This window comes from Drosophila eugracilis, unplaced genomic scaffold (genome assembly GCF_018153835.1).
Source record: "Drosophila eugracilis isolate 14026-0451.02 unplaced genomic scaffold, ASM1815383v1 contig_2167, whole genome shotgun sequence".
NCBI lineage: Eukaryota > Metazoa > Arthropoda > Insecta > Diptera > Drosophilidae > Drosophila > Drosophila eugracilis.
Genome location: NW_024573052.1, coordinates 3,137,738 through 3,162,892, shown reverse-complemented (window position 1 = coordinate 3,162,892; position 25,155 = coordinate 3,137,738). Strand labels below are relative to the sequence as shown.

The 25,155-nt window shown below is 46.0% G+C and overlaps 3 protein-coding genes across 5 annotated transcripts in view; 1 reads left to right on the top strand and 2 right to left on the bottom strand.

Moving 5' to 3' along the window:
• Window positions 1–6,487: 6,487 nt before the first annotated feature.
• On the bottom strand, window positions 6,488–6,980 carry LOC108105421 (synaptobrevin-like). The gene has a single exon (XM_017211970.1). The coding sequence runs from the start codon at window positions 6,957–6,959 to the stop codon at window positions 6,561–6,563; it is 399 nt and encodes a 132-aa protein (XP_017067459.1). The 5' UTR covers window positions 6,960–6,980; the 3' UTR covers window positions 6,488–6,560.
• A 3,075-nt stretch (window positions 6,981–10,055) lies between these two features.
• LOC108105416 lies at window positions 10,056–11,271 on the bottom strand. Of its 3 annotated transcripts, none has more exons than XM_017211965.1 (2): window positions 11,060–11,271; window positions 10,056–10,948 (listed from the first exon to the last, which is right to left on the bottom strand). In XM_017211965.1, exon 2 carries the CDS (start codon window positions 10,792–10,794, stop codon window positions 10,195–10,197), a length of 600 nt encoding a protein of 199 aa, XP_017067454.1. In that variant the 5' UTR covers window positions 10,795–10,948; window positions 11,060–11,271; the 3' UTR covers window positions 10,056–10,194. The 3 variants fall into 3 exon arrangements, with proteins under 3 accessions (XP_017067454.1, XP_017067455.1, XP_017067453.1); XM_017211966.1 differs by having other exon boundaries at window positions 11,070–11,271; XM_017211964.1 differs by having other exon boundaries at window positions 11,081–11,271.
• Window positions 11,272–13,767: 2,496 nt separating this feature from the next.
• LOC108105518 (ras-related protein Rap-2b) overlaps window positions 13,768–25,155 on the top strand; it is a 44,951-nt gene continuing 33,563 nt past the window's right edge. Inside the window, exon 1 of the mRNA XM_017212144.2 lies at window positions 13,768–13,962. The gene's annotated coding sequence lies outside the window, so the exon portion shown is untranslated. The remainder of the gene's footprint in view (window positions 13,963–25,155) is intronic.

Sequence of the window (25,155 nt, the reverse complement as noted above, 5' to 3'; positions counted from 1 at the left end):
ATTTGGTGAGCAGAATGGATGTTGAATGTTGGATGTTGGATGCTGGATGCTGGATGATTGGAGAGAGCGAAAGTGAAATTGTCGTCGTCGTCGTCGTCGGTGGCATGCAAATTGAAAAATACTCGCCGAAAGTTGACAATTTCCAGGCCCCATGTTTCTGTTTTCCCTCGCCTTTTCCCCTCAGTGTACGATTTGCTGCGGAGCAGGAAACATTTTGCAGCTATTGGAGTAGCGGATCCGCGGCAACCGGCCATGAAAGAGGAAATCAATGTTGCAGCGGCCGAGAGCAGCAGAAAACCAAAAACAGAAAACGAAAAGCCAAAAAAAGAAAAGTCACACGCTTTGGCTGGAAAGCGAATCCAATTTCACTTGCCTTGCTTGCTGGCCAAGTCAAATGTTTTTGCCAGTTGGAAGTTGGTAGTTTGGTAGTTTGGTAGTTTGGTAGTTATGAGTGCAACAACAACATAAGTGCAGCAGCCACTGCAATTGGGAAAAGAGTAGCAGAGGCAACATCATCATCAAGGCAATTGACAAGATGTGTCAACCCGGACGCGGCACTGAGAGGAATACTTGCCATCGAAATGGATTTGACTCAGCCTAAACATCGATCATGATTCCCAGTTCATCATTAAATCTTCATTTATGCTCTTTCATTACTTCTATCACTACACCTTTTCGCTCAGTGCAGGCGAGAAGAGAAGAAACAAGTGAAATGCGCAGCACGAAAAGGAAAGCGAGAGTTGCAATAGCAATCGACTTGCAGCAGAGGCAATTCGCTTCGATTGCATAGAGGCAAACGAGTTTCCTGTTGGCCAAAAGCGCGTAAAGTGCCCCTGCCCCTCGTTCCTGCTCCTCCTGCTGTTGGTTAGCAATTTTTCACAATTTGCAATTATTGAATTTCTTCGATGACATCAGCGAACGAGAAACGATAACGACGACAACACGTTGTCATACTTGGATGTGGCCGTTGCTGTTGCTGTTGCAACTGCCGCTGCCACTGCTGCTGCGGCTGATGTCGATGGCTTCCTGTCATTTGATTTCATTTCGCTAATGTGTAATTAATTTGAATTTGCATTATGTTGCAGCAGGCGAGTGTTGCGGCTGCTAATTAGCCGTTGCTGGTTGCCACACCAGGGGGTAGTGACTCCCCTCCCAACAGGAGCGATGGGAGGAGGCAATCACTTCCTAAACGGCTCAGCTTAGCTCAGCTGTTGCAACACTACGTTGCCACATGTAAACCCTTAAGGAGGAGTGCGAATCTGTAAGCCCGAATACCGAGTCTGGGCCAACCGCAAGAAGATTGCTGAAAACTGAAAACTGAAAACACAAAGGCAGAGCGGAAGGGGAGGGATCAAGACGGAAAATTTATATAATCATGTCAGAGCCTGACGCAAGATGATGTTGCAAGCTGGCAGCAACATCGGCAGTCAAACAGCAGTAGCGGCAGCAGCGGTAACCAGCGACGAGTGTCATTGACTAATGTTGCATGAAGCGCATAAAGCTGGCAAAAGGTAACCACAATAACCAAAAATCCAATCTATGGAAACCGAAACTCAAGCCCAAAGCCCAAACCGAAACCGAAACAATAGAACCGAAGTTTCTAGCTGCTGCTGCTGCCGCTGCTGCTGCCTCTGCCGAGCTTCCAAATCCAACTTTTGGATGATCAAAGCCCAGCCCCACACTGAAAGAAAATCTCAGAGTTTGTTCTTTGCTAGGAGTTGGTTTTTCCATAAAATTGCATTCACTTTCCACGGTGTAACGGCTGTCGCCGCATTGATGGCTCGTCTATAATTTAATGCCGTTCAGCAGACATCTTCGAAATGTGAATAGGTTGAAACAGGGTCACCTGCAGAGGGGTCTCAGTTGGGGGTGCCTCTGGCGGGCAAGGAGAGCTGTGTGGGTGGGGTGGGTGTGCATTTATATCGATGGTAGCCTGACATTTGTCGGCAAACGTGAAAGGGCACAGGCATTTTTGCCGAAAATAGAAACATTCGTTGTTGTCTGTCAACCTGCACCTCTTTTTCCCTCTGCTGCACTGCGAGAAATCTTTGAAATTGGTTGAGAAATACAAAAGTACTTACTTGGGAATATTTCTCTGCGTGCCGCAGTATCGCTCCTCCAATCGATGGGGCCTCAAAATGCCGCGCTGCCACTTCGATGCGCCACTCGGCGTGCCAAAATGTTAAATGGGACAAGACAAAGGCAAACTCAAGGAGTTTGGCTAGCTAAGGGGGGGGCTTAAAACCGGCCAGTTCCCACTTGCCACTTGCCACTAGCAGCACCGGCAAAACAATCGCCTAACCAGCTGAGCCTTCGCTCTCGGCCCGGCCAAATGTCAGGTACAAATATTGCCACAGAACAGCAAAAGCAATCAAAAATAAACCATGAAAGAAACAAAGCTGCATTCCACGGTGGCACAAACATTGGCGAGACAAAATGGGTTATTAGACAGCCAACGGCCTGCCGCTTGCCCCGAGCAGCGAGGAGGAAAAGGCCAAAGCCTGGGCCTAGACCTGGGCCTGGGAGTACAAATCATCAAGCTGCGGAGTGTGGCAAAGACTGGGATGAACTTTCTGTGAGAATAATATTCGAAGCTTAATCCAAATTGCTCAAATCTTAACTCTATGTATTATTTCCCCTTAGATCTTGCCATGAATGTATTCAAAACCCCTTGAAGGATGTCCCCTAGTCTCGTCTGTTTGGTAAATCAGAAGCAGAAATCGTGTGGCCCGGCGAGTTGCTTGGCACTTTTCGGTTTGCGCAATTCGCGGGCCTCAAAAGATTGACCCTTTATTTGGTGAGCTCACCTTTTGGTTTCTTCTGAGGGCTCTGTGGCTCGCTCCACCGTCTGTGGAATTCTTCTGAAGCGATCAATGCCACAAGAGCCGAGTCAAATGTTGCAAGTCATTGGGGTTTTTGCAACGATTTGGCGTCGATTTAACTTGATTTGAATCGATCATCATAATTCAAAAGAATCCAATCGAATCCATCGAATGCCGCCGATCAATCCGTTTTGGCATTTGGACACCGATTGACAGCCGCCCCACACAGGCCGATGTCACATTTCGCAGAGTTTAGATCGTAGAGCTCAAATCATTGAGACTCCAATCTGAGATGTGTAATCTCTGATCAGTGATCGGCGATCGGCAATCGGCAATCGCATAATAAACGTCCTACGACTGTCAAATGCCAACGAAATGTCATTTCGAATCGGCCAAATGGCATAGCCAGCGGAGGAGAATCGATATGGATTTGGATTTGGATCTCGATTCTCTCCATGGCAAAGTCACAAAGTCACAAATTGACAATTTTCGATTCGTGGGCTTACACGAATGGCACGTACGGTGGTGGGTAACCTTGACTTTCAAACCGAAATGTCAGCGAGGGGAATGACTTAGACATGCAAAGCACATAATCAAAATAAATAAAGCCAAAGACAATAGTCAGTAAGTAAATAGACACACAAAAGATGCCAGCCGAGTGGAGAGACATTCGCAGTCAATCAATCGGACAACCCGTACAAATTGTACATTTTAAACGGATCAAAGTGATTGCAGGAGAGGGGTAAGGGGAGGGTAATGCTGATCAAGGGGGCGGGGCTGTTCAATTAGAGCCACACCATCGATGATCTCAAGGCGAGCATTATGAGAAAACACTCCCTGGCTAGGCTGGGTATCTGCTGACGAAGGCCTACCTTTCTTTAGGAGAAACCAATCTTAGGAGTATCAATCTCTGATATCTGAAGGCCTACTCTTCTTAGGAGAAACCAAAACTTATCAATCCCTGATTGGAATGATAAAGATATCTGACTAAGCTTTGATTTTAGTTAATAAACGAGAATAGAATTCAGTTCAGTTACCTAACCAGAAGACAGACAAGCTGCTAAGGAGTCCAAATCAATGGCCATTCAAGTTACAGTTTAATCCGCCACATATTTGTTTTGATACTTTGATATTGTACAGTCGAGGGTGATTGATTGATGGATAAGAAGATAAGAGAGCCCAAGAGTCCAAGAGCTAGTCAGTATCCATTGTCCATTCATCTGAAAAGATACCCAGCTGAAAGATACAATTGCCGGGGCTACCAGAGTTCGGCGCACCCAGAAACCAGCAGTTCTTATGGAGATCAATTTCGGAAGATAAGATTAGAGGGCGGCCAACGGAACAACAAAGCTGAGCTGAGCAACACCGCCCACGCCAAAAAGGCCAGACACAGTCTCAGTTTCAGACTCAGTCTCACAGAATGAAACCCGATTTTTGGAGCAGAAGTTAGTTGGCAAAAAACGAAGCCAAAAGTGCCGAGAGGCACAGTGGTCGAAAAGACAATTATTAAGCTTAAACAAAGGTTCTTGTTCAACGAATTAGTTCCGTGTATCGTTCATTGTTAATTGTTGTTAATTTGAGAAACGTTTTTGACAGCCAATAAATATGGATTGGGTCTGGACCGGATTGGCTCCTTTCTTCCATGGTTTCCCATGACTCGGTTGGGCCATCGATCTGCCGCCGACAGTTTCCTTCCTGCGTAGACTGCGAGCTGTCCGCACACTTCCCGGAGCAGTGGAGCAGCCACTGTCTCGCTGGGAATATGTGTTGGCGTCGCCGGCCGATTGGTTTCAATTTGTTTCCCATTCAAACACACTCATGTGTGGTGGCATGTGGCATGCGGCTATGCTCCGATCGTATGCTACACGCAAATAAGGAAGCAATTTGCTTCTCTTTTTTCCAGCCACAGAGACCTGAACTGAAGTGAGGAAACGAAGTGAGCTGGCTGGCCGAAAATCTGAGTTCGCAAATTCGCAGACAAATTATTCGCAACGCCAACGCAGCGCCAGAGGAATAATCAAAGAGCTTGAAAATGGGAAAACACAGCAGGGAAAAAGGGTGGAAAACCTCCTGAGCCGTTTTGGGCATTCGAGCCAAGAATTTCAGTGGGGCTGGCGCAATCGTTTATTATTTGGTATTATGCATGCCAAGCGACACCTTTGGCGCTGATTGATTGACTGACGGATTGATTGACCGAACCAACAATCTTCCTATACTATATATATAGTTTGGATCTATCCAGAGGATATATCTGTGGCTGTCACACACGTCAAGGACGAGAATGATGATGACAATGGCAGCCGCGGAATGGCTGCATAAATTTGCATAACGAGAAATGCGAGCAATCGCAAATCATTGCAGCCAAATCATCGAAAAGCACTGGGAAAAACAGTAGAGTAGCTACTTTATGGCCATCTTTGGTTTAATATGAAGGAAAATCTGTGAAAATGCAATCAGAAAATCAAGTTTATAGAAGGTTTTCCTATCAGTTTTATCATAACTTTGAGTTATGTGAAAGAAACAACAATTTATTCGAGTGCATTGCCAAGCTAGTCCCGTGACTCATGTTCCTGCCCAGAGGAGCACTCGAAGACAAGTATTTTCTTGGAGTGCAACTGCAACTGCAACAGCTGCCTGCTGCTGCTTTGTTGCTCTTCATATTTCTGCGGCGCAGCTCTGTCGCCATCCATTCGTCGTGCTGTTCGCTTTTCGTTTGGGACCACCGCTTATCGCGATTTGTAACAATAAGCCGCTGAATAATTTTCGCATTTTTCTTGTTTGATTTCATTTGGCTTGTTGCAAGAGCAGTCGGCCGCAGTGTGCCGCTCGCTGCTAGCTGATCGCTGCCAGCCTTGTTTGCATTTCAATGTCTCTCGCTGGGGCTTTGCGTAAATATCTGCCATTTTATTACAGTATCTTTATCGACCTGGGAGCCAGCCACAAAATTTTAATGTTTAATTGGCCCATTACGGCGGCGCTCATCTCGTCGTTTGGAGAAACAAAGCCTAATGAACTTCCGTTTTGCCTTGGCCAAGTCTTGCTTATGCTTGGGCTGGGAAAAAAGCCGAAGAGAAAGAAAGGTTGCTTGAGTCTTGACTTGAGATTCGAAATAAAGGTAGCCAATCCTTAGATCTCAGCCTAAAAACTCCCAGAACAGAACAAGTTGTTCATCTGCAGCTCTCTAGAATCAGACTGCCGCTGATTGGGGCCTTTCATGGGGCAAACGTAACCAAGTTATTCGTGCCCATGTCAGCCGTATCTCTCCATCTAAGTCAAGTGGCAAACATTCAGCATTCGGATTCCATTTGATTTCAGAATAGAACCAACGATTTGCATTTCCATTTGCATCTGATCGCGATCATAAAGGTTTTCGGTGGTGCGGTAAATGACTGCAATTAACAGGCATTCTTCAGCATTGCCCACGCATCATAGATGCCACGTCAAATCGTCGACTCTTCGAATATCACAATCAAGTTATCCACTTGTCCAAGAAGTAGCGCCTGTCTCGGCTCCTCTGTCCCCATCTTCTGGGCTCTTTGGCATTCGGTAGACGGTCTTCTGTCTACAGTCTTCTCTGTGTGTGCAGTGATTGTTGTTTTAATTAACGAGCTCAGCTCAGCTCGAAATCAATTGCCTGCCAAGCCAAGCAGCATTACACAGGCAAAAAAACTCGATCATTTTATTGTCGTTCTTTTTGGGAAGGGGGAAAAATATGAATAAATTATTTTCTGATTAATCTTAATCCCCTTTTTGATCCTTCAGTAAGGTGCTTTCTGTGGCCTTCGATCCTTCCCTTGGCCATATGAAAACCAGTAAAATGGCCACCAGAACTGCCACGATTACGGCTAGAATGAGCATCATCTTGGCATTGGCCAACCAGTGCTTGCGTTTCAAGCGCCCAGATTGACGGACAAACTGGGAGGCCCCCTGCTCCAGTTGGTCAGCCCGTTCCGTTAGCTCTGACAGAGCCTGATCGCGTTCGAGGACCTTCTCCACATTGACCCTCATAATCCCGACCACCTCATCCACCTGGCTCTGGGTATCCAGCAGCTTCTTCTGGACATCAGTTAGGGACTCTACCTCGCCTTGGGCCCTCAAGTCCTTCAATTCCATCTCGAACTCCGAATCCGAATCCATAATTTTAGTAATAAAGTTTCGTGTGGACAGCTCAGGCTCGAAGTTAGGCAACAGAATTTGAGAGGAAAGTCAGAGGAGGCTTAGTTGGGAGAAGAAGTGGGAGATCTGTACTATATAGATATCAATATATTTATTCACTAAAAACTACATTTATTAACAATCATCTTTCGTTAATCATTTTCTCCGAGTGGGGCTGCTGTTTTTCTGCACTTTGTTTCTGTTACTGATGGGGCTGCTCTACTTGAGCACTTCGGCTTGGATTTCGTCTGTCTAATCTGGGGTCTCTTGCCGATCTGCTAGAGACATTGAACACGGCTGCTCCAAATGCTCAATACGGTTGCCGGTTGCCGGTTGCTGGTTGCTGGTTGCTGGTTGCTGGTTGTTTGTTGCCAGTTGGTAGTTGCTGTAGTGCCAGCTTGTTTATTAGCCCAAATGCGAGTTCGCCTGCTCGCTCGACATTCGCTTTTGGATAATTATTTATTAAGGTTTTACATAACGCAGCCATCTGTCTGTCCCTGTCCCTGTCCCAGAAAAACTACACTGCATACAGCTACTAAACATTAACCGATTCAAGGTTGTTCTTACATCGACGCTACTAGATACAGATTCAGCTACAGATAGAGCTGCAGAAAAGATACAAAATGCAAATACAAAATATGAGAAATCCAACCAATTGCCTTTGACGGCATCCCATTTTCCTAACTTAACACTAAGTTTTTCCCAGTGACGGCTCATCTGCAGATGCAAATGCTGATACAGATGCTCGCAGAGATGAGCTGTCGCCGTTGCCGTTGTCTTGCCAGCTAATGGATAGAGATATTATTTCTGCGAATGTCGAACTCGTCCCTGAACTGTGAACTCGCCGTTTCAAATCGAGATCTCTCAGTGTGCGCGCGCTGTCAACTCATCCGGCTGAACATCTCAACTTTGTTATATTTTAGCCTTTAATGTTTCTGTAAACTTTAACTAGCATGTAGCGCAGCTTGTTGGCCTAAGTATTCGGACTAATCAAGGTGAAGCCATGTCCCTTTCCGCTGGCAAAGTTCCAGTCTCTTGTCTATCTTAGATTTTGTGGGGAGGGCAATCCGCACTGGCCTTTCCGCCTCCTGAATTCAGATCATAGAGTCTTTCTTTGGGGAATACATGATGCTGCCCCATATCGAAAGTGCAAGTTTCGGTTTCTCCCGTTTTCGCTCCCAAAAGATTAGTATTTTGCTCATAACTTGGCCAATAATGGTCGGAATATGGAAAGTAATACCTCATTGAGCTCGTAATTTGATTTCCAACAAAACTGTGTCCTCACCTTGAAAAGTACAAATTTAGCAATTTTTCGTAAATTTTGACGATGTTTACCCCTTATCGAAAATGCAAAATTTGGGCCAAAATTTATTTTCCCAAAATCGAAAAACGAGTGATAGGGGTGGTAAGTGAGGGTCGTTGGCAGCACAAAACGGTCGTTCTTTTGGCTGTGCGACTTGTTTTGACCGAGATAGAGCTAAAAACCGAAATGAATATTGCAAATTTCTGTGAAAAATCGGTTTCCTGATTTTTCAGCCTTTAAATCAGAGCTAGCACCAAAAGATCAGAACAACAATGATAAAAGCAAGTATGGGGGTGTTAAGTTTCGGTAGTTAACTGCATAAAACAGTCACTGTTTTAGCCATGCGACTTGTTTCGACAAAGTTAGAGCTAAGAAACGGCAATAAAACCTTCATATTTGCTGTCAAAAGACGTATACTTGATTTTTGACGCAAAAAATCAGTTTTTGAGCCATAGCTTAGCCAAAAATGCTCCAAATGAGGAATGTAATACCTCGTAGGGCTCGTAATTTGATTGCTTTGATTCCCAATTGATTTGCATTCAAATCTGGAAAACTTCATTTTTGGGCATTTTTTTAAGATTTTGATGATGGTACCCCTTATCAAAAATGCGAAAAATTGATAAAAATTCAACTTCATAAAATGGCCAAACCAATGATAGGGAAAGTTAGTTTTGGTCGAAAGCTGCTCAAAACTGTCTTTATTTTAGGTCTAAGCCTTCTTTTGACCAAGTTATAGCTGTAAATCCGACAAAAACGATGATAATTTTCTGTCGAAACGCAGAATCCTGATTTTGGTCTCAAACTAACAAGATTTCTTCCCATTACAAAGCCAATAATTCTCGGAATGTAGAATGTGATATAGCGTTGAACTCGTAATTAAAATTCCAATCGAACTGTATCCCCACCTCAAAATGTCAAATTTTTGTTGATTTTCTCAAATTTTGATGATGTTACCCCTTATCGATGTTGCGAGTCTTGGTTTCTCCCCATTTCTCTCCCAAAAGGACAGAATTCTCCTCATTACTAAGCCAATAATGGTCCAAACTTGGAATGTAATACCTCGTTGAGCTCCTAATTTGATTTCCAACAAAACTGTGTCCCCACCTTGAAACGTAAATTTTTTGCAAATTTTGATGGTGTTACCCCTTACAGAAAATCCAAAAATTTGTTAAAAATTCAAATCCTCAAACCAATGATGAGGAAACTTTATTTAGGTCGAAAGCTGCTCAAAATAGTCTTTACTTTAGCTCTGAGCCTTGTTTTGGCTAAGTTATAGGAATAAATCCGATGAAAATAGTCCCATTTTCTGTCGAAACTCAAAATCCTGATTGCTGCCTAAAAGTAATCAGAATTCTTCTCGTAACAATGCCAATAATTGTCGGAATATGGAATGTCATACATCGTTGAATTCGTTATTAAAAATCCAATCGAACTGTGTTCACCGTTTAAAATGTCAAATTTTTGTCATTTTTCGAAAAAAATAACGATGTTACCCCTTATCGCAAATGCGAGATCTGGTTATCCTCGATTTTCTCCTCAAAATGACAGGATTTTCTCCAATACTAATATGGAATCCAATACCTCGCAATGTTTGTTTTTTAAATCCTAGTTGATCTGCATTCAAACTTCTAAAAGTGAAATTTTTGACTTTCTTCGGAAAAAAGATGTTACTCCTTGTGGCGAAAGGGAGAATTGGTTACTCACAAGTTTCGCAAGTTTCAACTATGCAAACTTCGGTTAGTTCCGATTCTCATTCGCCTTGCAAAAATAACAAATGAAAAGCTTATTTGATTTATTTTATACTGAAAAGATCTGATGTGGCACGTTTCTGCAAGAACAAAGTGGGGTGTCCAGTATCGATTTGTCGTCCGGTTGGGATTTCTGCATCAGCCAGGCGGGGTGGGAGGACGGGGCTTAGGCAAACCGCATGCACTTGGCCTTCTGGGTGTAGGTGACGGCGCCGTACTCCTCCACTATCTGGTCGATGGCGATCTTGTTCAGATTCTCGAGATAAAGCCGCGTCTTGCGGGACTGGATGATGTAGCTGATGACGTCGTGCATGTTGTCAAAGAAGAGGAAGCCAGCGGTGCCGCAGCTGAGGTCCAAGTAGCGGAATCTGTTGACGTCGCAGGTGCATCCATCGAACAGGAAGTATATGAAGTCGTTGTTGTTGTGGTATCGGAAGACAACGTAGTTGCCCCACGGGGCCATCACGAAGACCCGCTCGGCACACCGGAAGCCGGCCCTCAGGAGCTTGCAGATGCTGTCGTAGCAGCCATTCTCCGATCCCACCACCGCCATCGTTTCCGGGATGCGAAGTAGCGCCGGATAATGATTCGGCTGGGCCCGGAGGACATCGTGGGGGCCACTGGACTCTGGACAGGTATCAAGCGGTTGCATCTGCTTCGGCAGTTCCGGGCATGGCGGGCATGGTGGCGCTTCGACGGGCGCCACAGCAATAGTAGACTTCTTTCCCTTGCCTTTCTTTCCCTTTCCCTTTCCCTTCTTGCCCATGGTTACGGGGGTTCTGCGAGTCTCTCTACGATCTCCCGACTAAACGGACTGTCTTCCAAGTCTCTGAACTTTCAACTCGGACACGGCTCTGCCTGCAATCGCCTTCAATCACCACCAGCGACTAACCAGAAGGGCTCATGTTATTCCCAGAAACCTGAGGAGGAACACGAGAGATGGCTTAGTGACGTTAACTGGAGGGATTGATGAATGGATCAAAAGCTTAACGAAGGAAGGGAGTTCCTCCCTTGCCACGAAGAAGGCATACCGCGTGATACCTCGCACTCACAAGATAGGTTAGACGCTATTCGACACACCGTCCCTTTTGTCTCACAATCTTTCAGTTTGGCCGAAAGGGGAATTTTGGATTTGGTCGAAAGCGAATCGGAAAATTTAGTAAAGATTTCCGGTGGAATACTTTTTCCGAGATCCCGTTGTGTGTTTTGTGTGTTCACAGTCGGATTACTTCTGACCGAAAGCCATCTGGCTGGTGGCAAGTAAGTTTACAGACTGACAGTTCGGGCAAGGCAAGTTGATCGGAAAAACTCGGAAAAACCTTGGGCCTTATGGTTTCAAATCGTAGCAGGCCTTAAGGAAAGGATTACTTGGATGTGTTCTTAGGCAGAGGAATCTTTCGAAATGTGATTGGAATTCAGAAAATCATCGGAACATGCAAATTAGATGCTTATGTGAGTTATTTTGCTGGTCATCCATCTCCCTGTCGGCATATCTATCCATCTTGGTGCCTGGGCATCCGAAACTGGCTGCTGAAGCGCCGTTCTCCGAGAGACAAATGCAAATTAAGCAATGGCCCGCGGCCACAGCAAGGCAGTTTAATTAAGTTGTGTTTGCCAAGGAGGCACAGCCGTGGCCAGATTCGAGATATAGTGATGCCAAACTATATAGCCAGCCGTGCAGGGGCACATGTTCTTGGGCAATCAGGTGGGAAGTGCGATTGCAAAAGGATCCTCGGCCGGCGGCAAAAAGTGAACGGCTGTCAAGGCAATTAAAAGAGGTGCCCACTGTGTGCACTCGGCGAGACCCTTGACGAGCTGGGGGAAGCCAGGTGAACGTGGGATCTGCGGGAGAACTCGAATGGTAATTGTGGAAATATGGAAATATGGCTAAAAAGTTAGAGAGCGAGGCAGCCAAAGCAGCCAAAGCAGCCAAGAACCTGTTGCAGAGTGTTACTGCATTTTCCGAGTGGACAATGGACGAGTGGATGAAGTGCAATTACCCAGAGCCTCGGGTTCTGCACAGTGGAAACTTAACTTAGAAAAAGGTAACAAATACTAGACTACTCCCTCTTGAAAAGTGAAAGTCCTTTCCAAGCTGATTTAAGAATGGGTTAAGGCCCCATCGCCTGACTGCCATAGATATTTCTTGGTAGTTTCGGTTGAGATTCGGGCCAAGATTTTCCGACCACAGTGCATGATTTCAGACGATTGGCCTGATCGCATGCAAATCTATTAGGCACCCAACTCCCCCGGAGATCGCCGACTGAGCCATCGACAGTCTGATATTCGGCCTAGCAAAGTGGTTATGGCTTTGGGTCTCGTGTTCCTTGGCCGGTTCATGTCTTGAGCCGACTACTTTTCCACCTTTTTGTTTGCCCAATTTGCGGCATTAATTTGTTCGGCGCTTTAATCAAACGAAGCCGGCCAATGGTGTTGTATGAACGTGGAAAAGTGCTTGGGACAAAGCAAACTTGGGAATTGCTTATGGAAAATGCAGAAATTATTAAGTAGGTGGAGGTGTATTTTGTCTATTAACTAGAAAAATGATCATTGCAAGATCTATTCTTGTTGAAATTCATTAAACTAATTCCGAACTAAGAAATAATCAATATAAGAAGAAATATAATTGGTTAAGCTACCCGAGACAGTCGCATGCTTTGCATAATTCCGCGAAATTTATGCCTTAAATGATGCCCAAATGCAGATAAGCACGTGGGATCAAGCTCTCACAATTATGTTTGGTATGTTGCCAAGTATTTTCTGCCAAGTTACCGCGATGATGACACCGGCGCTGCATTGCAATCGCAACTACACACAGATCCAGTGGGTTCAGTGGGTTCAGTCGGTTCAGGTGCCTTCGGTGGTTAGAGATTCGAATCCGAATCCAAGTCCGCATCCAGCGGGGCACACTTCTTCTACGAGTATTGCTTCATCCCAGTGAGACTCTCGGCTAATGGGGCAACTCAACCTGTCTCGCCGACAACGTGAGTCGGCAGGTTTAGGACACCCATATGAAGGAATATAAATATATATATATATATATGCGGGTGCTCATCTGTGGTTATATAACCAGCCGCCACAATGTGCAACTTAAACCAGCAATTTGTTGTTTTATTTGTTTTGTGTTTTGGGTTACTCTTTGCTGATATGTTTCCATGAAGAAGGGCTAACATTATTTTTATAATTATTTCATTATTAGAATCTAGTTAGGCAGATCAAGGGGTGTAAATTTGTGATTGTGCTTGGAAAGAAAGTGGATCTTAAAGCTCTAAACTTTGTTATTTTAACTTATTTTATTAGATATTTAAGTTCGATGTTAAGGAAGGCAACCTACTTTATAAGACTATGAAAGATCAGCCAAGGCTTTAGCTAAAGGCCAAAATAATCAGGCGAAAGGGGCTTTTATATTCCGCAGAACTAACAATTTCTTAGATTTTCGTATATAAAAATATAGAAATTATTATAATTTTAAGGATTTATTTTAAGATTTTAAGTCAAATTCAGTAAAGTCAGCGAATTCGAAAGTTAACAGCGAATGTGAATGCTAACAGCCATGCCAGTCAATTTGAATGTTAACTGCCATGTTAATACGATTTTATGCTATGTTATGTTAACTTAATGTTAATTGAAATTCTTCTCATTCCAGGCTACCAATAATTCCCAACTGCTTCTAGTCCAGAAGTCGTGACTTGGGAGCTGCCGGCACATCATAAATCTGTCACGTCATCCTGAAGTTTGTGTGTGTCTGTGCTGGTACAGTGCTTGGAAGTGGTCTATAGGGGTGGCCCAGCATATTGGGTCTGCCGCGACTCTAGGAAGATGCAGTGCGTCATGGATTCTTTTGGACTTGGATGATGTTTCTTCAGCTGGTTGTAGATGTGATATAGCTAATAGCTATCGTGACAAAGGCGGACTGCGGCATGAGGAAATCTGAGTAAGCGGCCATCTTACAAAGTCGATGTTGGTATATTTATGTTTGTTAATGGGTCTTGGAGCTACTTCGAGGTACTTCTTTGGGGTTTAGCTGTATGAAATGCAGAAGTCCAGGGGAAGATTAAGTCTCTGGAGAATGTAATAAGTAAATGTCTTGTCTTGTTTTAAAGAACTACTTGGATCATCTTGACGTAGCTTAAATATTTAAGCATTATTCTCCGATAGGGCTGTCCTAGCTAAACTTACCACCGATTGTTTGTCAAGAGTTAGAAATGGCGATTCATTCATTGATTTGTTCCTTCATCTATGACCTCAGTCACCAAAGTTAAGGTTGTGGCTGAAAAGGTCTGCTCAAAGCCAGTGAAATCCAGTAACCTTCCCAGTCCAAAGTCTTTTCCTGCATAAACTTAACAAGAAGTTCCGTTGACAGCTCTTTCAAACTCAACAGAAACGAAAGTTTCTCTGAAAGATATTCGGCCGTTACTCTTGGCCAACTTCTTCGCTTTAAGTTTTTCAAAAGCTGTAAAGCTAAGAAAGCTAGCCGAGCTAGCAAAGCTCGCTTCCCACCAAGCAGCGACAACTACCAAAGCCACAAAGTTCGAAGTTCGAATAAGCAAGCTTTCGAGACTTGGCCTGAGCTTGTGCTGAATAAGTTTATGCTGACTGTACTTGCAGAGGGGAAATGGCGCATAATTCACGTGGGAATATGTCGCTATTTGGACCGAAAACCCCCTCTTTGGCTTGCCCCCACTTGCCATACTCCTCCTCCTCCTCCCCTTACGCTTTTCCTTTTGGCTCGACTGCATCTCGATTCGCAGCTGGAAAATAGAAAACGGTTTCTTTGACTGGCGACAGACTTCTATCCTGCAGCCTGTTGTGGAGTGCACAGAGAGGAGAAAGCAATCGAACCGCCGATTACTGGGCCACGAAAGTGCAACGAACTGAAAGGCGGCGCCAGCGAGTCTGGGCCAAGCCAAAAATAAGGACGAGGACCAAGTCATTGGGTCGCAAGCCAAATAAAAAATTAATGGCCAGCGAAGGGTGGCCAGCGGGGGAGCATAACTCCCTGGCGCCAACAAAATTTTTATTGCAGCTCTCGAATGGTTTGTTTCTGGGTGCAGGTGCAGGTGTAGCCACTGCCAGGGTAAACAGAATGCCAAAAGGACGAAAGAGTTGCCCAGGCAGCCAAAGGGCAGCTGTAGTTTCCCATTTAAGTACCCTTAAAAAGGGAAACCTTCCAGCGCCCAATGCCTGTTTAAGTTGACCTTTTTCCGTGCTCCCTCCCTTCCTGGCGGATGACCTCTCGAGCTAAACTAAACAGGTGTGATTATCCTTACATCGATTTGGCAACTTCCTTGTCGGGGTCACCAAATCACTTTCAAATACAATTACTCCCCGATTAAGAATGTAATGAGGCGGGAAGTCGGGAAACGTCCTGGGACTCTCCTGGCCTTAAATCCTCCCACGGGCATATACAAACTTTGACAACAAAGAGCCTTCGAGGTGAACTTTCTTTGGGCCTCCTTTCTCTTTAAGCATGCTGGCCATTAAGTTGCTTGTTTGATCTTCTGAAAGTTCTCTAAGAACAGATTTGATATGATATAAAAGTGAGGTGGAGTACTCTTTCTAGGGAAGGACTATCCTGGCTTTCAAGCCCCAACCAATTTCAATTATGGCCAATTGATTCGATTGTCTTTCAGTTAATTTCTGCCAGTTGAGCCAAATTGCCCATGCCAATCGCCATTTTACATTCCAAAGTCGTTTGTGGCTGCGGCATCAGCTTGGATTTGTTTTTCCCGTCTTTGGGGGATTAGCAAAGGGAGCTTTGCCAGCAGTGAGGCGAGACGAGACCACGCGACGCTAAATAAAGATGACACTCGAAAATTGAAGTCCCCTTTCCCCTGCTCTTCCCTCCCCAAAATGTAAATGATAGAAGATGGCAAATTTATGTAGAGACCAAAAACCGAAGACTGATGATTGAAAATTCCATTCGACTTTTTTGTTTGTTTGCCTGCCTGCAATTTGCGTTCCGTTTTCCGACGCTTACGCTTTCGCTTTCGCTTTCGCTTACGGTTTTTTAGGCGCGTGGAAATGCGCATAAGGAATATGCAAACAAGCGGCCTCCGGGCGTACACTCGAAGGAGAACCGCATGGAGCCAGCCCTGTGCAAACATATCAATGCCAAGCGTCGAGGGAGCGCTTTTCCACATACTGAACGAATCCCATATCTCGGGCCTCCCCTACTCTGTCGCTGGCTATCTCTTACGGGTTGGTTGGTGATAAAGCGATTTGGCCAAAGTTGGGCCGCTAAACTGCGGAGCTCAGCGAAAGGAGAGAACACGGCTAAACTGGACACGTGCCTCTAGTTAGGGCGAAAGGCCATGTCCGAGTCGGTTTCGGTGGGATTGAAATCAAGGGAAAATCAAAAGGAAATTACGGGAAATTCGGGGAGGTATTTCAAATGATTTTCAGAACCATTTCAATAGACATCTCAGGCAAGTTAAAGCTTGGTCCTAGCAGGGCATCAAAAGGCGCATCAGTCAGACAAAAGGCAACCGAAAATGTACGACTATTTTGTGGGGGGAAGCCGAGAAAAGGCGTCGGCCACGCCCCGCGTCAAGTGAGCCATGTGTGCGTAAGTGTTAGTGTTTCCTCCCAGGTGCGTCTGTAGGTGTGCGTGTGGATGTGCGTGTGCGTGTGTGTTGGTGTTGGTGTACAAACAAGCCATTTCCGGCAGTTACGCAGGGCGGGTGGTTGCTGGGTGGTTTTGAGTAGCAGTTTGAGGCTTTTATTTTGGCCATGCTGCAAGCCATGTAGCAGAATGCCAGGACAAGATACGAACGATGAAACGGAGAGGAGAGAGAGGGCAGAGAGGACAGAGAGGACGAAGGACGTTAAGCACCGCCGTGAGCTTCAGCTTGAAGGCCCATAAGTGTCCCGTCTGGGTCCCATTGTGCACAGTGGACCAAAAAGCACTATTTTACGGCACTCGAGGTGAACGAAGAGCGCAAAGAGGCAGCCCATTGAGCGAGCAATCCACATGCTCGACGCCAGTTGAGATAATAGCCCTAAAGCCGCTGTCCATAAACTGCCGAAAAGTGCAATTCCCCGGACTTTGCAGTGGCCAATTAATATTGAAAGTTAGTATTTATGAAGCCACAGAGACCACGATTAAGTTACTAACTTAGTTCAAATTTAATTCCAGGTTCAGTACTCAAATATTATCACTGCTTTAGGAGAGTTACCTTCGCTTTCGAGGCCCCTCTCTGGGAGCCACACTGTAACCAGTGTGGGCTCGAGCTGCAGGGGACCCACCGCTTCAGATGGCATAAGTACGCCCTAAAGGCCAAATTGTTTCCCATTTGTAGACTTAACGTTCTTGGGGGCCATCGAGGAGCATCGAACATCGAATGCCGAGCATTGAGCAGGAAACATGGGGGCATTCTGTATTGGGGAAAGTGTTTTGCTTACACAAGACGAAAAAAGTGGACAAACTTTGGGGAAAGTGGAAGAGATATACCTTATATGGTAGGAAATCAAACCCAAAGATAATTATTCTCAGTGTTTTAGGGCCATCAATTGCCCGGGAATGACATTGACGACAGAGAGCCAATGTCGTCGAAGCAATCGGCAAGTACTAAAGTACCGAGAACTAAATGCTAATGTGTAATTAGGCACACCCAGCCAGCCACTCGTGCCGTCTTTAATGATATCCTGCAGGAGCATATCCTGTATCCCACGCTCGTGTCCCCCATATCCTGCGCTTGCTCCTGTGCTACTCCTGTTACTGCTGTTACTGCTGTTACTCCACAATGTTCCCTGTCTGCTGGCCAGGTGACTAATGACGAATCAATGGGGTCAGACGTGGCGTAGCGGGTGAGGCAGGTGACGCTCCCTTTAATCCCCTGAGGGATCTCAATGGCTGTGCATACAAATCGCTGTCGCCAGCATAGCACGCCCTGGAATAATTTATTGCATGTTATTAGCATCACGCATACGCCGCGTTGGCCGTGATTGATGCCACCACATCCCTGCCACCCGCGGCACGCAATGCAATCTAATTGCCAAAACGAGTCGGAACCCCTCCCTTCTCCTGCACAAGAACAAAAAGTGCAAACTTGCGCTTTGTTTTATTTTCTCTTTCAATCAAATCTTTTTGATTTCCCATTCTTAGATTGATTTTCTGTATAATAACAATATTTAAGACCAGAAACTGCAGTAATTTCTTGCTGTGTGACATCTCGCATTAATCATACGCCGCGTGTGCTGATAAATGGCGAGCAGTAAGCGGAGAGCAGTAAGCGCAGAGCCAGTAGACAGTTTCAAATGCAGCTCAAGAAGTAGTTGCAGCTCAGATAAGAACCATGGCAGAAAGACGAGTGCAGGAGAAGCGAAGGCTGGCGGGGGAAAGCAAACATTCTTGGTCCAAAACAATTTGGCGAAGTATGCCCCAGGCAACACGCTGCCACAAAACTTTTTGCGAGGGCTAACAAATGGCTGGCTGGCTGCAGGATGTTTGAAGTCCCTCACTGTACCATACCTTTCACCACTTCTCCCCGGCAGAAAACGGAAAACAGAAAGGAACACCACCCTTTGCATAAACTTCAAAGTCCAGCGGGGAACACAGGCAATGTTGTAAGTGGCCCAATCAATTCGGGGCAAGCAAAAAGGAAAGCCGGTTGTCTGTCGGGGAATATCTTAATGAAACATTAAAGATACATTCTGGCTGAATCAGTTTTGGTTAAGATTTGAGACTGAACTAACTTACAAGTTGAATTTGAAGCCGTGAAAGGCTAGCCTTCCATTCATAAAGGCCTCTGAATTGAAGCCACATCCACATCCGGTGAAGTCTCAGGGCTGCCCATCTCACCAGCCAACGCATTCACTCACTCGAATCGCAGAGGAGAATGGCCACGAGGCAGAGCCCCCGACACGCGTGTATGGCTTTCGAACTTTCACCTATCCCCGCCCCGCCCTCTGCTGCGCATGCAGGCATGCAAATGGCATCTGGGCACCACAAACACCCACCAACAGACACCCATCCCCTGCTGGCACCCCGCCGTGTGTCTAACTACATCAAGTTATTAGCGCTAATAGAGCCTAAGTGAGAGATTAGATCGATGTTATGACTCCTGCCTCCTGCCTCCTGCCTCCTGCCTCCTGCCTCCTGCCTCCTGCCTCCTGCCTCCTGCCTCCTGCCTCCTGCATCCAACCGACGAGCAATCAAGCCAATAAGCACACTCGACGAACTCGAGGTGCCACTCCTGGGCTTAATCGGATCGGGTTGGTATTAGAGGGGTTATTTGGCAGCATCATGTTGCTATATAGCCATATATGACCCGATATTCTCCTTGAAACTTGAGATACTCCAAAAAGATAAGGATCTGAAGGCCAACTTGAATCTAATCAGAAGATATTCCCAATAAGTCTCTATAACTTTAGCAGTTTGAGAGGAAACCTTCAAGCTGTCGACTTCTTTAAGCAGACTTTAAGGCACAAATTTTGTTGAGTGCAACGTGGCAATGTGGCAGCGTGGCAAGCTATGTACACAGTCCATACAGTCGAAGGAAATGGCTGTAAGTTATCGAAGTCATTAGAATTAGAATTTAGATCACAGAAGAGCCTTTCCCTTCGGTTATCTCCCATCTGTTGCCATGATCAATGAGCTAGTACCGTAGATATATCAATATAGCCAGAGATTTATTCAGATTTTCAAGTCATAGAACTTTTCTCTCTCTGCACTGGCACCTGTTGTTGCTGTTGGCCATTGGCTGTTGGCCGTTGCTCGTTGCTCGTTGGTTGCTGCCTTTTGGCGGAGACTGTTGACAGGACTCAGTCGCGTTTGACAGAAGAGTTGACGTTGACGATGCTGGCGATGATGAACGCCGGCGGGCGGCTGCTGTGTGGGCGTGGCACTTGTAAGCGATGATGAATGCGCTGCCACAGTGTGCCGCCGTGTGCTTGGCTTCCTGGGGAACTTGTGACAGTGACGACACGTCAACGACTTCCTCGCCTGCTTCCGCTTCCGCTTCCGCCAGGTGGGCGAAAGGCTGAGAGCCTGCCTACTAGGCGATCTGCTTAATCAATTTAAAACGGAACTTTTGATATTTTACATTTAATTTGTGTCTAATTAATTGAATTGTTTGCCTGGCAAAACCGAAAAAGTTTTCATGGCTATGATAACTTTTACTTTTTCGTTTACTTCCCCGAAACACCAACACCATCGCTTACGCACACACAAACATACACTCTCTCTGGCATGGCGGGCTATAAAACGCAGCTGCTGCCTGTGGGGGAGTGAGGGAGTGTAGTAGCCACACTGGGAGAAAGTGAAGTGTCTTTTGTTTAGATGAGGAAAACATACTTTGCAGGAAACTTAAAGCCATCTAAGACCGACTTTCACTTTCTTTTTTGAGTGCATCGGAACGTGGTTGCGTGCCGCCATTAAATGCCGCTGTGATTCGAATGCTGCGTGCTCACCACCCACCCGCCCCCTATGTAGCTGTATATAGCTTCAGATCAGGCGACGGCCTATACTGCCCTAACTTCTTCTTCCTTATGGTAATTTGCCGAGGTTTTTAGGTCCAGCGCTCGTCAAACTAAAAAGTAGGAGCTTTCCATAGGCGCAGATAAATGATTGCCGAACAAATTTCAGCTGGAAAACTTTTCCAAAAAGAAGAGGCCCTCCTGAGGTGTGATTAAGTGGGGAGTTTTCCGGGGAATTAAACACTCACTGGCTGTGTTAATGGAACTCAATCAGATCTTAATCTCTATCTATCTCTCATCTTTGGAAGACAGACTCGAAATTTGCAACCCAACCTGCTTGCAACTATCTGAAATGGCCTGTCAAAGTTCTTGAAAGAGTCTCCGTCCCTAATGATCAATTTGCAGCAACGCATCCCTCATGCGACCTTCAGAGTGCAAGTGTGGACCTCATAGATGCAACTATTCATGCCTTCGGTGAGGTCGCAGCCATAGCTGAGTAATTAGCGAGAGTTTGGAGAAGCAAACTCAATGTCGCCCTGTCGCCCTCGCTGCTTTTCCCACTTTCCCACGAGCTGCATAAAACTTTCAACAAAGTTGTGCTCCAGATTCCACAGGATTGGGTCAGTGCCAAGTGCCAAGTGCCGAGTAGTGCCGAGCTCCGAGTGGCAAGTGCCAAGTGCCACAAAAAAGGAAAACACATTTCGAAAATTGATTGCTGTCGGTTGCACAGCGGGAAAACAAGGAGGGAACTATCCGGAGCGGGCTCTGGACTCTGACTATAAAGAGTTTTCTTTCGGTGTAGGAAAGGGGTCGCCTGGCATTGGAGATGCCGAGATGCGAGATGCCGAGCCAGTGAGCTGCTACCAAGGTACAAGCCGATGCACGATGATTGCAGCTTATTTCCAGGGGGATCGGGGATTATTGCTGCCAGCTTGTTATTAGCCATTAGCTTTTGTTGCCAGCAAAACATTGATAAACAAACTCTTGATTGAAAACCAACAAAGCGCATGGCTCAGTGAATTTCCGAATGCACCCAAGAGGATTCGCAGCCGCAGCCCTGGGGCGGAAAATCTGTGGCAAAATGCGGGGGCGAAAAGGAATGGAAAACACAATGAGGCCGTCGTGTTTAAATGTTGAACAAGCATGGGCGGGCAGTGGGGCTGGCGGTTGGTCTTTGGATCGCTGCTAATCCCGCTCCTTGTACGAGTATTGTTTCTCTTTCATATCCGCCCACCCCCACATTAATTAAAGGGACAAAACCGATATGCTGAGAACCCGAAGGGCCACACACACACACACATTCCCAGACAAACCTCATCATCATCGTCATCCTTCGATTGGAATTAGAAGAAGGCAGGGCATGGGTAGGAGAAGGGGAAGGGGAAGGACCTGCCTTTGATCTTACTTGGCCTGCGACTAAATGCCACTCCATTCATAGATGAAACTCCAAAGCAGAGAAGACGTCGGAATGGCTGGAACTCCAAATTGGATTGAAGGGCGAAACAGGACTGTTGCTTAATATTCATTGTTACGTTGCAAATGAGAAGAAGTTGCGTTTATCTCGACGGTCTTTCTGTCTTCAACTGCCAATTTGTGACACTCTCTCTCCCTCTTGGAAGTCTTCGCTTTCGGGGCTCACTGTAAAGGATGATACGCGAGTTGGATAGCCAGGCCGTTGGCCAAGCTAAAGTCCGGACAATGTTCAATGGGCTTAGCCAGATGATGCCATCTCAGTCGTTTTGCCATTGTCGTCCAGTCTCTGTTTTCTGGTTTCTGGTTTCTGTTTTCTGGTCCTGGCTTCCTCCTGGCCATCTGATTTCGATGCAGCTTTCACCTTCCTGCAAAATCCCAGGCGAGTGCAAAAGATTAAGATTATGCAAATCGAAGTACGACATGCAAAATGCAACAAAAGGCAAACAGAAGCGCCCCGAGTGGGTGGTCTCAGTTAGCCGACGCCACTGACTGAATGTGTAGGGGGGTGGGTCCCCTTCTAGAGGGGGGGAGTGGGTTGAAAGGCAGCAGTCAGCAGTCAGTAGTGACATTAATGATGTCAGGGACTTTGAGCAGAGCCAGATTTATATGTGTACCATACATATTGAATGAGATATGGAGAGGGCGTAATCCCATGCAGATATTAAACTTTAACAGCCGCCTGACCTCTGAGCTCAAATCAAAACTCATGACAATCTGATTAAATTCCATTCCTCTCGGTCATGGTCATGGCTGGAATGCTCATTAATCATATTACTCCACCTCCATCTAGCAGCAGGGGCTTAGTCAGGCTGTCAGGCTGTCAGGATGAGGGGCTGTTAGTTAGTAGAGCCTAAACCAAGGTGTCCTTAAACCAGATAATCTCGATTAGTTCTTTGATACAAACTTAAAAATCAGTTTAGTGGGAATCCAGAGGCAGACCCTGCCCATTGGGATAATGGCCTGAGCCCTCACCCCTCGCAGCCCCATTAATGAAGGCCCAAATGTCAAATAAGTGAAGGATATTGCTTTATTTTATGCGATTTTATTTCCACGCACACACGGCTGCATATGTAGCCGAAGATGTATACGTGTATATATAGTAGGGAGGGCTTACATGCGTCAATCGCAGGCGTGGCAAGAAAGTTCTTCAGCGCGTAAATTGGGCCGAAAAAGAGGGAAAATCCGGAAGAGATTCAGCGGCGGCGTCGGAGGGGGCAGGCAGAGGGAAAAGCAAAGCACAAAACACAAAACACAAAACACAAATAATAATAAAAGAAGTTAATGAGATTGGAATACAATAAAACTTAAGCGCATTTTTAAGGTTGAGTTTTCCTCGACTTAAGCCCCGGGAAAATCGATTGCTCCCGTTGTGGACTGGACAATCGGGAGAGGGGGTGGTCGACGACCATTGGACAGGAGCAGGGCAGGGCAAGGCAGGCAAGCAAAAGCAGCTGACAGGACAGCAAAGCAACAGGATCCGCACAGGACAACGACAAATTGTTTGGGTCTGTCCCGAGACCAAGGCGCGAATGCAGACGCCGACCAAAGATAAACTTTGGTTTATGCGGGCGAAAAGTAATGATAAGCAGTGAGTAGGTTTTCCAGTTACGAAAGTTGCCTTCTCTGTTCTCTGTTCTCCTTCAGCTGGAAGAAGAATGCACAAGAAGAATCTTGTTTTGATATCCAAATAGCCTTCGTCTAAGGTCTGTCTCCCTGCTTTTCCGTTTATCTGCTGGCATAAACCGAAGGGCCACCCCACTTCTCACTTTTCTCGCTTTTCTCACTTATTCTTGCCGTTCTGTTTGTGTTGGGAGCTGAGAGCTGGGAGCTGGGGGTTGGGAGTGCTGGGAGCTGAGTTTGCTGCTGGGTTATATATCTGTATATCTGGTGGGACTTGGGCTGCTTGGGACAGGGGCGTTAAGAAGATGAGCCTTTGGCCGGGGTGTCGGAGAGCCAGGGTGCGGAGGCGTTCGCAGGCTGTGTGGCCACAGCTGAATCATGGAAACTTATTGAGCACTCGCGCCCGCCTCCTCTTAGGCAGAACCTTTCCGGGCACTCGATGTCCGGCATTCAGCAGGCGGCAGTCGGGGATTGGCTCTCATTAAACTTGGCATTCAAATCACATCGCAACCAAAAGCTAGCCCGGACTTCACTTTCACTGCCACTGCCTTTGCCACTGCTTTTTTCCACTCGGAATCACTTAGGGGCGGCGGTTGGAATAGCAATGTGAATGGAGGCGTGCCGTGGGTGGGTCATCCTGTCAATCCTAAACAATTTGCTTTCTTACTCTGGCAAGTGTGTGGCCAGCAAGCGGAACAGTAACCGACCGAGTCGCATTAAATTCAGGAAAATCGTGATCTAGGAGGGGCTGCAGTCCGGGCACTAAACCCGGCGAATTCTTAAAATTGTTTAAGATGCCATAAAACTCATGCAGAGTTGTGGTTAACTTTTTGAGAGCCAACAGAATGTGCTGTAAACCTGATTTTCTGCTTTCTTTTTTCTTTTAAATGTTAAAATGCCAAAGTCAGCTGTCGAGGAATTTGAAAAGTTTCCTTCCTGATTGGCTTCCTTTTTGGAGGACAGACTGACATGGCGCCCCACAACGTTATCATCGGCTGTATCCTAGCACATCCTGCCATGGCCTGGGGCTATGAATGCCTGGGAATGCGTGGTGCCTCAGGCAGTGTGGGAAAGGAAAGTGGAAAATGGAAAAAGGCGAAAGTCTGATGGCATGCATTGATTGGCCATCGGCATTTAATCACGCTTCCAGGAAAACCACCTCACCTTCTCGCACATCTTGGCTGCGGTTTGGCCAAATTCTCGACCTAAAGTCCAGTCCAGGTCATTCTTCAGCGTCAGGGTGGCTTCTCGCGACTCTGCGTTGCAGCTATTGCAACCTGACATATGCACTTTTTCTGGCCAGTATCTATTATTAAGCAAACTGTGCCAAAAGCCACTTTTTTAGGCTCTTGCCGAAAACAGCCAAGCCAAATCTTAGTTAATAAAGTAAAGCAAAAGCTTTACCCTTACTTGTTGCTTTGATAGGAAACGATTTCTAGGGCCAAAAGGTACTCAGAAGGTTCTGTTTTTAGGGAAATAAAATTCCTCAAGCCTTTCAGAGACCTTCCCAACTCCCAAAAAGTTGAAAGAGTTATTAAAATTCGACTCTTAAATACTTACACGAAGTCAACGCCGACAACCGACAGCCTTGAACGGACAACTGCAGAGCTGTTGA